Here is a 13,516-nt window from a genome sequence, read left to right on the forward strand (position 1 = left end):
TTAATTGACCTAATGCCCTGAGGGATAGGGCTACTATGTGGTGTCTGGGCATGGTGGTGGTTCCTCACTCCAAGTTACTCACTGCATCTGAAAACCTCCTGATCTCTGGAGGGAAGAGCAGCTTTCTTCAGAGCATTAGAGGTTAATGCCTTTGATCCCCCTATTTTCAAAGAGAGAATGTGATAACCAAGATTTACATCTTGGCTATCATTAATCACCATGTAATTATCTCTGTTGATGGCGTGTTGGTAGTAGACGACTAGTCAGCCATCTTTTCTCCCGGAAGTCTCACAAATGCCCCTTTTGTTTCTTCTCAATCTACCACCAATCAATGTCATTTAGGTAGCCCTAAGTGGTAGTGTTACGAGACAGAGTGTCCACACTTTCCACAACATACATACTTTGTGAACCTGTATTATGTCCTTCCAGGGATACTGTTTAAAAAAAACCCCTAAAAAAACCCCCAAATGTTTTAACCTTCCTAACGGAAGAAGCTCCCACTGCTTGGTCATTTGAGTTGCTTTTTTCCTACCCTTTCCTTCTTTACCTTACTCTTTTTGAGATGACTTGGTCATAATTGTATACAGTATACCAAATGTGACCACACTACTTAATATATAGTTATTATGGTAGCAGTTTATTTTTATTCTCTTTTTAAAAAATCAATCTGAAATTTGAGATTGTCATTGCTGATGTACACCAAGTTGATGTTCTCATAGAACTATTCATAAAGATGCCAAGAACAATGCTGGATAGTCACAGCCAGTATATGTATGATTAGGGTGTTCTTTTTTTTTGTTCTTGTTCTCTCTCTCTCTCTCTGTGTGTGTGTGTGTGTGTGTGTTTTGATCCATTGTAACTATATAAATAGATAATTTCAAATAATGTTTATACCATAGCATTTATATTTTTGTGCCTATACTCAATATACCACAATGCCAGCATAAGTGTATTTTATACATGGCTAAACACAACATCACAAGTGCAGTTACAAACTGACAGAAAAAATGAAACCAGAAGTAAGGGAATAGGATTGGCAATGTTTTAAGTACAGCCCCTATTTCAATCATCTGATTAACCTTATTTAACTTACATAGCAAGAGGCAGTTGTCTCCCAATAATGATAGTGCATAAAGATCAAATGACTCCAGGTGTCAGTGTGTGTGTTTCTCATTGGCTGGAATCTGCCATTACCAACTAGGCTAGATGAGTTAAAAATAGTTAGAAAATCCAGCCATCTCCTTTTGTGCCTCTTTGTATGATCACAGTCCTGTCTTGGACACCTGATGGCATGGACATCTCTACTGGCCTTTCTCTGCCTCTGTTAATATTTAAAACCCACTAATTTCTTACCTGCTTGCACATTCCTTTGTCTCCTGGAATCAAGCAATCAAGCAGTCTCCCATGATCATAGACTCTTCAAGGCCTTTATACAATATTTGCAAATGTGTCAAGACAAGTGAACAGACTTCCCAATAACTTATTAAAAACAACGATGAGTGAATTGCAACGTAGTACGCACAGAGTAGTGGGGAAAGGAAAGACAATGGCTAGGGGATAAAAAGAGGTGAAAAGGTATTTCCCTCCCCCAACTATCATTGGCTGTAATAAAAGGTCACTGCAGTAAGAGTAGTACTAAAAAGGAAATACAGAATATTCTTTTTTACAGTAAAGCCTCCAAACCAGGATATCTGCACCAGTAATCGGCTGGTGATGTGGAAGACTTCTTTTCAGAAAACGACCTGACGCCGTTCAAGGTTTACAAATTTTGTAAGATTATAATACAAAAATATAAACCTATACATCACGGTGAAGTCATTGCTCCCATTGCCATTTAGTTTGATTTAGTACATGAATGAAAACAACGAAATGAATGTTGAAATGAAAACACATTGGTAGTATAATTAATAAATAATAAAATATATTGTGGCGTCCTTTTCTGAAAAAGAAAAAGGGCAGTCTTTTACAGCAACTCTATTCCCCTCTTATTTCTGTTTAAATAAAACTCCAGAGCCAAATATACTTCAAATTCTATCCTAATTATGAAGGACTTAGATTTAAAAGGTATTGGCATTTATTCAGCTGAGTACTGTCAGCTCCAGTTGCTTGTGGCCCTTATTGCTTGGAGGAAAACTACAGTAGCTTCACTCTGAAGACTGGCTTCTGTTCTGGGCTTTCCCATCATGTGCCTGCAAACACATTTTCTAGAGAATGGTGTCTGGTATTTTCACAAGTGCTCACAGTGTGTGTGGGTGTCTGTGTGCTAAATGCACATGTGGATGCGGGGGTGGAGAAGCATAAATGCCACAAGTCTCTTTTGTGGCAATTCACATGTCAGCTTATAAACCTGAGTTGTGTACTGGCAAACAGAAGCGCTGAGCTGACTGATCCCTTATTCTGTAGTATGAGGGATATTTCTAGCCAGCCTGCTCCTGTCTCTCTTTAGCTTGTTAAATGAGAAGAACAAAAGGCCTGGTACAAATCTGGGTATGGTAAAAAATTATCTTCTCTGAACAATGGCAGGAAGCCTGACTGGTGCATTGAAGGAGAGTGAGAGTCAATTATAAACAATGGGGCTGCTCTACATTACTGCTCATGGAAATAAACCGGGGGCACTCTTTACATTCAAAGCCTCTTGATCAGAACCTTTCACTGGTATCAAATAGATACAGGGCAAGCTCGCAGCGGATTCCTTTCTTAATTAACATTTTTATTTAAAGAAACCCATTTCAAATAATAGTTAAATTCTCTAAATGTATATAATTTATTAACCATAATGTAATCTCATTAACCTTGAAATCCCCAGCCTTAACTACTGAGTTCTGCAGACTATAGCTTAATCTACGAAACTAATTAAAATGACCTTCAAACCATTTCTCCTTCGTTTGCTGTCATTATTTATTCTTTTTTTGATACTCTGCCCTGGGGCTGTCACAAACCGTTCCCTATTAACTCATTCTCTGTACGTTTCTGTTCCACAGAAAGTCCTATTTTCTTTTCAAATCCACTGTTGCCAACATGCACTCTTGTTATTCATGCAACAGCCTCCTGGGTACCTTCCCTCCTCCCAGCTGGCATATTTACTTTCTCTTTATAGCCTTCTAAATAAATATCTGATAACACTTCCATGTTCTGTCACCAGCCTCTAGGGTGGTTCTTTAATGCTGTGAACTAGGACTGAAACACTACATCTCCTTTTTCCTGAAGAGCTGAAGCAACAATTCTTCTATATTTACCTCAGCTTCAATGCACAAATTAACTATTCTTTAAACGTCACATTTAGGGCACACTGGAATCTCTTGATTGCCAGGCCACTGGGCAAAGATGTGCCAATGATTACTGGCGAAAGCCATGTCAGAACATTCAACTCACTGCTAATAGTGGCAATACTTGAAAAGTATACGGAGACATCAAGAAAGCCTTTGGACTAATAGGAAACTGCACCACTAAAAATCTTATCTGGAGAGATTATCACAGACCGCAGCAAGCAGATGCAGCAATGGGCAGAACACTACAAAAACTGTACTGGCAAGAAAACATGGTTGCTAGCACAGCAGTTGACAGCATCCAGACTCTCTCTGTCTTGGAAGAGCGGGATGTCCCTCCCCTTGACAAGCTGAAGAACACCATCAACTCTCAGGCATGTGGTAAAGCCCCAGGACAGGACGTGATGCACCTCCATAGCCTTCTCTTGCAGTGTTGGGAAACAGGATCTGCGCCACAAGACATGCACTGCTCCAGCACTATGACCCTCGACAAGAACAAAGTTGACAGCCATGATTGTAACAACTACCAAGGAATCTTCCTGATGATTACTGGAAGGAAAGCCTTTGCCCAGATCTCAACAGATTAAAGTCACTCACTACAGGGTCTATCCCAAGTCGCAATGCAGCTTTAGAGCTCAGAAGTTAAGACTCAACATGATTTTTTCATTGCATCAGCTGCTGAGAGCAGAGGTGTCCCTTTTGTGTCACCTTCACAGACCTGTCAAAGGCCTTTGACCACATCAGCCAAAAACAATTCTTTACACTGCTCAGTAAGATAGGACCCCAACCTAGGCTACACAAGATGATCATGTCCTTTCATGAGAACATGTGCAGCACTGTCCAGTATGATGGCTCATCCTCGGACATCTCCCCTATAAAGAATGGTGTGAAACAGGGCTGTGTTCTTGCCCCAACTTCTTCTCCCTGTTGCTCTCATATGCCTTCAGCTTGACTAAAGACAGCGTGTAATCCATTCAAGGAGCAACGGGGGTCTGGTCAACCCGGCAAATCTCCATGCCAAGACAAAAGTGCAACAGGTCTTTATCCAAGAGATGTTGTTTGCAGATGATGCAGCCTTGACAGAGCACTCAGAGGAAGCTCTACAGAGTCTCATCAACTGTTTTGCCTAAGCTTGCATGGAGTGCAGTCTTATCGTTAGCCTGACAAAGAACAACATCCTGAGTCAGGATGTGTCACCTTCTCCATGCACCTTCTCCAGGTGTCGCCAACACTCCATGCATCAGCATTGGTGAGCGCATGCTTGAGGTGGTAGATGATTTTGTCTACCTGGGGTCTAGCATAACAAGCTACTTCTCCTGTGAGCAGGTCAAGCTTATTGGCAAGGCAGCTACGTCAGTGGCTTACCACTCCACAAGAGTATGGGAGAATGTGATGCTAATGACCAGTACCAAGATGAAGGTCTATCAGATTTGCGTGTTGAGCCACACTGCTTTATGGAAGCGAGTCATGGGCAACTTACAACCGCCAGGAGCAACGATGTCTCAATGCCTTCTACATGGACTGCATCAGGAAGATTTGGGGCATTACATGGCAGGACAGCTTGTGCTCTCCCAAGCCCTCATTCCCAATGTGTTCACATTCCTGTCTCAGTGATGTCTACACTGGATTCGTCCTGTCCACAGAATGAAAGATGGCAGGATCCATTAGGTTGGAAACATTAACCATGCTGCATGGGAATCCCTTGCAGATTATTGCTGTGCCTGTGGACAATCAGGTCATGTATTCACAGCAGTGAACAGAGGAGGAATGACCGCTGGAAGGAGCACATAAAGAAGAAACGCCATGGTACACCTGTATCAGTACAACAAGATGCCTCCATCTGACCCAACTGCAACAAAACACGTCTCTCCCGTATCATTCTCTACAGCCACAGCAGGCGCTTTAACTCTCCAATGGTTTGACTTAACATCCGAAGGAGCACTTTTTCCATTGTCTCCCTAGACAGATGGATGCCAACCAACAGTTGTAACTCAGCTTCCTTTGTATAAGTTGTTTCCTAAACCAACGAAAGTTCAAAGAGAGGCCCCAGATATCTGAGTGGACAGATGTGTACCAATCTAGCAAGGGATATTTTGTGTGCAGAAATAACCTTCCACATGCATGACAGATGCTCACTGGTCTCCCCATCCACACTGTGGTGCTCAACCAGGCCTCAATGATCTGTTGCGATCTGTGTATAGATCTGTATGCAGTTGTGCATCCTCATCCTTACAAAGCCACCAGAATTTACAGTGGTGCCTCGCAAGACGAAATTAATCCGTTCCGCGAGAGTCTTCGTCTAGCGGTTTTTTCGTCTTGCGAAGCAACCCTATTAGCGGCTTAACGGATTAGCGCTATTAGCGGTTTAGCGGCTATTAAAGGCTTAAAGGCTTAGCGGATTAGCTGCTAAAAGGCTATTAAAGGCTATTAAAGGCTTAGCAGATTAGATAAAGGGGGGGAAAAGCGAAAAAAAAATCTCTAGACTCGCAAGACATTTTCGTCTTGCGAAGCAAGCCCATAGGGAAATTCGTCCTGCGAAGCAACTCAAAAACGGAAAACCCTTTCGTCTAGCGGGTTTTCCGTCTTGCGAGGCATTCGTCTTGCGGGGCACCACTGTATAGTTAATTGCCTATGAATCAACCTGGATGGGGGCCATAGTGTTTAAGTGTCGTATCTGCAGCATAGGCAATGTTTCATTCTACCATCTGTGGGCAGTTTGTATGACTGGCTCACTGTCGGTGTCCAGTTTTCAAAGAAATGAAAAGCTGTCACATTCAAAAACAGAGACCAATTAAAATAGCTTATAGGATACTGCTCTCCATTGCTACCACCACAAGATACACAAAGCTAGCAAAATCCAATTTACTAATCTAATATGAGATCAGAGTGGCCACTTTCTTATTCTGTATCTAGTGATGTATGTGCATGTGTATGTGTAATTTATGTTGAGCAGCTAATGCTCAACTATTTTTATTTTGATATGTTCTTTACACACTGCACTGAGGGCTTTGCACACTGCAAATTTATCAATTTATATACTGCTTAGATACAATTGTCTCCAAGTGATGTAGACGAACTACAATGCAAAGGAAAGGTAAAATTCAGTTAAAATTCTAAAATCAGACTACAACCAAAATGCCTGTTGGAACAACAAAAAAAAAAAAGTCTTCAGTAGGTGCCAGAAGTTCCACAGTGAGGGGGCCTGTCTAACCTCAACTGGAAGAATGTTCCATTGGGCCCATGATACATTTAATATTAATATAATGCAAGGTATTTTGCCAAACAATTTTTTTTTTATAGAAGAGTTTCCCAAAATGAAGTGTTTGTCTCCTTCCTTAAAGTGTGTATGTGTGTGTGAGAGGGGGGGCAGGGGGAGAGAATGAAAGACAGAATGCTGCCTGGTGGGAAGTGGCCACTGGAAATAGAAAATTCACTGAAAGTTGTAGTTGACAAGCCAGCCTGACTATGGGTGGTAGTCAACTACCGAACGTTTTACTCAGAGAAGACCCATTGAAGTAAATGAAAATGGCCAAGTTAAGACTATTAATTTTGATTTACTCTGAATAAAACTTAGTTGAATACCACCCTACAGTATATGTATATAGATCAGGCAAGCAATGTTGAAACAGCATCATGAGACCCTAATGATGTAATGGAGACTCTAAGTTTAAGGAGGAGGGAGAATCTCATGAGAGAGCCTCAGTCTGTGTTAGAAGTCTTTACCTCCCTCCACACACCAAGCTACACATTTTTTGCTTTGTTTTGTTGAGTTTCCAGTTTTGCAATAAATACATCATACATTACGATCCAGAATAGGGGGGTGTGTGTGCATTTCTCATTCAGACCAGTGGAAAGGCTATTCTGCCAGAATAAACATTGCCTCCTCACCGACACACCCTCTCCTGTGAGGGCCGAACAAGACTGAATCTGCCAGACTCTGTCACGGATCGTGTGCAAGTTCAGACCCTCTACAATCTCTGCAGCAGGGGCTGCCGTCAGCAAATCTTGTTTGTTCGCAAAGATGAGCACAGGAACACCACTTAGCTTCTCTTCATCTAAGAGTTCCGCTAGCTCCTGTAAGAATCATAAAGATGCAGCCAGTGTTTTTAAAAAGCCTTTGGCAATGGGAGGCTGACTGTTGTATCTAAGTAGTTGTACATGTTTTAGTAACATATAGGGCAAATAGTAAATGCTAATGTTTCAACAAAACACAGATGTTATAGTAAAACAAGCAACTGGTACATACAATTACTGAGACAAAGATTTAAAAGCAAATCCCTCTGTCTATGGAACGGAGAAAGTTTTAGCTCAGTCCAATATTACCAGTTGTTTTCAAGGCACTGTCAATCCCAACCCTCTAGAGATCAGCACTGATGACGCAGCAAAAATACATGCTGGCACAGTTATAACTTGACTTGCTAGTAGAATGGAGCGGCCCTTGAAAACAGGTGGTTTTATCCTACATACGCTTCAAATTCTGCAGGAATGCTAAGAGCAAGCTTTGAACTTTGTTCCAGTTTAATCAACTGTAATTCATGCATAGGACATCACTGATAAAATCTCTATCCAGAAACAAGCTCATCTTCATAAAAGGCAGCTGTTCTGGCTACTAAAAGGGATGCAAAGTGCTCATACAGACATCATTTGTTGATAATATCAATGAATGCGTTAGGGATTAGATAGTTAAAGAAAATGGGGAATGGAGCCTGCTAAATCTCATTCTAAACTTGTTGTAAGATGGCCTTAGAACTGTAAGGAAACAGGCCTAAAATAATGGGCAGGTGCCTGGGAATGTTAAACCCTTCAGTCCTAAACTTGCGGTGAAAGGTACCAGAAGGAACAATACTGGCAGAGGTAGAACAGAATTCATAGATGGGTGGTTAGCAAGTCCTTTACAGATGTTGTTGAAGATTATCAATGCACGATTATTTCTGATGCACTTTGTAGTCCACTACCACTAGCACATTATTATAGAAGCACATCCATGCTGTGTATTCTGTAATTGAGCACTACGTCCCTGTATGCTATACAAATCTCTGTAGTCTTAATTATGGTAGCCAGATAGCTAGAAATGGATATAGCTGTACCAGTCTTAACTGTCCCCGCAGAACAATCCTATTTCTGTGGGTTTTACTTGAGGAAAACAGAAAAGAGCTTAAAAACTCAGAAGAGTAGCCTAAACGTTCATTAATTCATTTGGCAGAAAACAATAATTTAAACTTAACAAGGCTTAGTTTGCTTTTAAAACGGCAAACTGTACATCAGTCCCTTTTCAAATGTCTGACAGTGTTCTATGTATTTATACATTATATATACATTATAGAAAAAGGCGTAAAGCGATTTCATGAAGGTGTGCATTACTTACCTGACCCGTTTCTTCAAATCTCTTTCTATCTGCACTATCAATGACATAAATCTTTAAAAAAGGCAAAATAGAATGCAACATTAGCCAGGAAATAATAATAGCCCATTTCCAATCACATTGACTTGGCATTACTTCCTTTTTAAGGAACCTGCAGTCAGGAAAACTTTTATTCACCTATATATCATGTCTGAAAATTCCCATTATTCTGATAGTGGATGGTTGTACCTTGGCAAGATTCGGCACAGATATTTATTTTGGCGTGTGTGAATACAAACATCCATTTACCAAGTGATAAGTTACTAAAATGTGTCTATAATTACATAATCAGTGGGGGGGGACGGGGGGGGGACTTACTGCACTTCCACACCTCAGCAGAAGGGGAAGCAGGGGGTCTTGAAAAATTGTTTATGGATGCTTTATGGAGACCGAGAACCAATAAGAGTTTTTGGGAATGGCGCAGCAATTAGTTCGGAGTCGCCATCTTGCCAAAGGATTTACAGCCGGGAGGAAGAACGGATTTCTTTTCAGACTGCATTCCTAGTGAATCTCCTCAGAGGTTTTGAGAAAGGAGGCAGATTGGTGAAGATTAATGACGCTAAGACTGTTTTGATGTATGGAAGTGATGTTATATGGAAAACGTCTGGATATGGCTACTGGATAAAAAAAATAATATCCATGCAGGATTACAAACTGTTCTAACCAGCTTGCGGAGACTATCGGAGGTCACAAAGAGAAAGGAAAAATATATGAAAATAACAACAAGAGATGTGGAAAAATAATAAGAAAGGACTGGATAGTCCTGTGAACATCATAAGGTTAGATTTGTGGACATTAAAACAGCAGTAAGAAGCAAGAAGTTGATTGGATCCCTTCGGAACTTAAAATTCGGCTCTGTAATTTGGAATTTATGTAATTTGGTTTGATTTGATGTGATTGGTCGGTTAATAAAAAATTATTCTTAAAATTTTTTTTTAAAAAAAGAATCTTTAATTCCAGGGTAGGCGATGTGGTACCCTCCAGACATTGTGGGGCTACAGCTCCCATCTGTCTCAGCCAGCTAAATGTCAGGAATGATGGAAGCTGCAGTCCAACAACATCTGGAAGACACCATGTTGGCTCCCCTTTTCTAATGAATTGTGTCTTCTTATTTTGTCCAGACTGAGCAATGATGGTTACCATCTTTGTAACAATCCAGGAATGTAGACCACATATTGAAGTTGGTTTAGAATTCCGGGTTTTTCCAAAGATAGTAACCATAATTTCCAGGTTTGGAAAAAAACAGGAAAGTATGGGAAATTGTGTCAAAATGGTAGGGAGGAAAGGGGCCATGACCTTAGGCAAAAGGCTCACTCACATCTCAGCTTTATTAAGCCAAGATATGCTCATCAAAACTGGGTCACTGTAATACTTGGGCATATGGCCTGGCAACCAGCCTCAACAACTTTGATCCTTAGGATTGTTAGTAGTTACAGAACCAGCCATGGGGCAAAATGGTATATTACCCCAAAGAAGACAATGTTTATAGTAATAGGGCACTTTTGTTGTGAGGGTGAAACACTGGTTTAGTCCTCACTTAGGCTGCACTTACAGAAGCATCCACCAGATCCCTACAGCATCTGGCTGTTCCCCAAGGACCTCTTATCTAAGCGTAACTTGTGAAAAGCATCTCATTCACAACTCGAGACTGCAGACCTTGTGGCAATGCCACAGTGAACAGCACTGCACCAACCAAGGTAGATACACGTCAATTGCCTACTTCCCATAACTAGAAGGCTCGATGCCAAATAGCTGCAGGTGTGTGTCTGAATATGCAATCATTCAAATATACACACCTTTATTTGACTGTGCATAGCTTCCAAATAGCACAGGTGTGGGTAGCTGGAGTATCTCCCATTCAAGAACACCTGCATGTTTATGAATGTGCAATCACTTCATGTGTTAAAAATATTCTTGGAGGGGCCTCTCACTTGTGTAATACTCTTCAGTTTAGAGTGGAGACAGGCATCTTAGTTAGCAAGCTGTCTTGTTTCCAAGGCACACAGGGCTAGTTTGGGTTCTGTGTTCCAGCATTTCCTTCAAAACATTTTTGTAAATGATAGATCAGAAAGGGGGAATGCCCCTGCTCATGGATTTAGGTTTGTTTTTTTAAAAAGAAAGAATGCCCATAGGCAATCAAAGTGAATCAGATATAAAGGAAATCTGGGCAAATGATGGCATAAATTATAAAATGGATTGAAGTGATAAAATTTATTTTACATTAATTTGCCTACTCTTGTGTTTGCAAACGTCAAGGTTTTCTTGTTGAGATTCCTAGACTGCAGATGATGGGGGTTCCTAAGTGTCCATTTGGTCTTAGTTTAAACATACACTACTCAGTGGGGCTTTATGGGGATTGTTATATGTATTTTTAGAAACTGAAAAATACAGAAGTTTAAAAAGCACCTTCCATCTTTGTCTCTATACAAGAACTGCATAGATATATGAGTTGAATAGTTGATTAACTGTTCGAAATCTTCATGACTTAGCTAAACCTGCCAAGATACAGGATTTACAGATATTCGGTAGCATATGCTACCTCCCCTCAATAGAAGAGGAGGCAGGGGGACTGGTAAAATGATCTTAATCACTTAGCAGCCAAGTTCCCCATCCCACAATCCTTTATCCTAGCTATAACAGATACTCTGCTTTTTGAATGGATGTGCCTGCAGTACTGCACTGGGAACATGTTCAGTTAATTGCTGCTATCAAAGAAAGGTGCAGAGTCCTGAAGCCTGCAGTTAACTTCCATAGAATCTCCCCGGTGATGTCAGTGATACACTTCTTTACCAGACTGGAGTATGTTGTTAAGATCTACTTTGGAAGTTCTCCTCAAGATTCCCTTGCTGGAAGATGTTAAGACAGGTGCCAACAAGAGAGTGCACCTTTTCAGTGATGCTGCCCTGCAGCAGCCGCCAATCCAATGCTCCCACTGCCACACCCTACACTGGGCCAAGCTTCCCACACCTTGCCCCTACCCTCTCAATAAGCACCAGTGACCTGCTGTGTTGGGAAGCCGAGAGAGCAATGGTGCCCCACCCATGTCGCTCCACCACTTGTTTCTAGTGCCCTGCCTGTTAATCCCCTTCCCCAGGCAGGTTTGTGAGGCACCAACACTGGTGTCCTTTGGGTGTCCAAATCTTTTATTTTCTCCAGGGCTTTTAACTAAGCAATCTATATACTTCCTGCCTTTCTTTGATTTATTTCATTTTTGCTGTCACAACTGCCCTTCGGCTTTTTATCTGTACATTTTTATTGTTTCAACTGGACATTTTGTTTTTGCAAGATGCTTTTGATATAGTTATATAGAAAATAAATATATAAATCAATATATAGGATTTTTCAGGCTCTGCATGTTTAAAAGACTGCTCACACTACAGAGTGCCTTCTGTCCTCTTCTCCCCACTGAAGTAGGCAGCCTCTGATCAACTCTTGATGATTCCCCTCTCCCCACTACTGCCACCCTCCATACTATAGAACAGGCCTTTCCACGGGGTGCTAGGCTTACACAAAGTCTGGATACAACCCATAGAAATTGGTTCGTGGCTGTCTGCAGGAGAAACCCAAGTATTCAGTCTGCCCTTTGCAGTTCTGACTTTTGCCCATCACCAGTCCTTTCTGCATCCAACAGTGCACTACTGCCTCACTGATGAAGCCATGATAACAATATGGCAAGCTGTCGGCCAAGCAGACCTTGCCAAAGAGCAAAATGTCATCAAGGGACTTGTCTTCCTTGATCCTCTGGTTAGCAGGCCTTCTAAATGCTTCTTCAACTGTGCTTCAAAAAGCCAACTGAATGAGCTGGTATAGGATAACACCTCAGGGAAGGGGCTATGTGTTCCCAGTTCAAATTTCACCCAATGGAAAGGCTGTGATTGCTACAATCCCAAATTCCAATTGGGCAGGGGGAATACACCAGCAATAAGCCCCAATGTGAGCAGGATTACTGCCAGAAGAATCTTTATGTTGATAGAACACTGCTACTATGTGGAACAAACCTGGGGCAGGGCGGCACAATGCCACTCGTCTGCTTCTGTGGCTGTTTAGACAGGGAACTATACTGCTCCCTTTTCTGCATCTGAATCGCCCTAGTGTGACTGTATTCTCTGGAGTGTTTTGATGAGTTCCTGTGCAGAAGCACTGTACTCATAATAGGTTTTACCTATTGTGGAGGGAGCATGGATTCTTCTCCACTGAGGTATGGAGCTGGCATGGTGTTATAACTGACATTCCTTTTTCTGTGTGTAGCCCTTGAAAAAATTTGCTTGTTTGTAGAAACTTATCATTAGAGAGTCATTAATGAATTTCCAGGGATACTATGGGCGACCTGTACATGTTGGTGTACTGCTGTTTGTTTCTCCACCTACTGTTCTAGCATTGCCTCTGCTGCTGAGAGCAGCATTGCTGCTATGTCACACTGGTGACAGATCTGGCACAGCAGGATAGTTGAATTGTCCAGTTAGGCAATCTCTTAGCATCAGTTCACCACCTGCAATATGGAGATAATACTGATTTCTCTTACATGACTGTTGTCATAAATATTACTAACATAATGAATGTGAAGACTTTTGAACATTCAAAAAGGAAATGGCATCTGGGAGTCATATAAGTGTCCTTCAAAGGATGCCATGGAAGGAAGAGCTCCATAAAATGTTGTTTTAATTGTGCAATGTGGTTGTACTTTGGTGGCACCCTTACTGTGTGTTTTGTAGAGTACTGAAGAAGAAGAAAAGCACTTGAGAATTGCACCTAGTAATTTGGTTCATATTTTTCAGCCTGGAACACAGAGCTACTTCAAAGGGAAGGCAAAACCAAATGGAACTGTCACATAGCACACTGTTGAGAGGCC

The 13,516-nt window shown here is 41.4% G+C and overlaps 1 protein-coding gene across 2 annotated transcripts in view; it reads right to left on the reverse strand.

Annotated features, from left to right (window-relative positions):
* ARL3 (ARF like GTPase 3) overlaps positions 1–13,516 on the reverse strand; it is a 31,273-nt gene that overhangs the window by 7,795 nt on the left and 9,962 nt on the right. For both annotated transcript variants that reach the window (XM_081006231.1, XM_081006230.1), the window contains exons 4-5: positions 8,632–8,682; positions 7,155–7,340 (exon numbers count right to left, since the gene is read on the reverse strand). In XM_081006231.1, the coding sequence (XP_080862357.1) occupies positions 7,155–7,340; positions 8,632–8,682 (237 nt within the window). The remainder of the gene's footprint in view (positions 1–7,154; positions 7,341–8,631; positions 8,683–13,516) is intronic.

The sequence above is a fragment of the Podarcis pityusensis genome (genome assembly GCF_964106645.2).
Source record: "Podarcis pityusensis genome assembly, chromosome: 5".
Lineage (NCBI taxonomy): Eukaryota > Metazoa > Chordata > Lepidosauria > Squamata > Lacertidae > Podarcis > Podarcis pityusensis.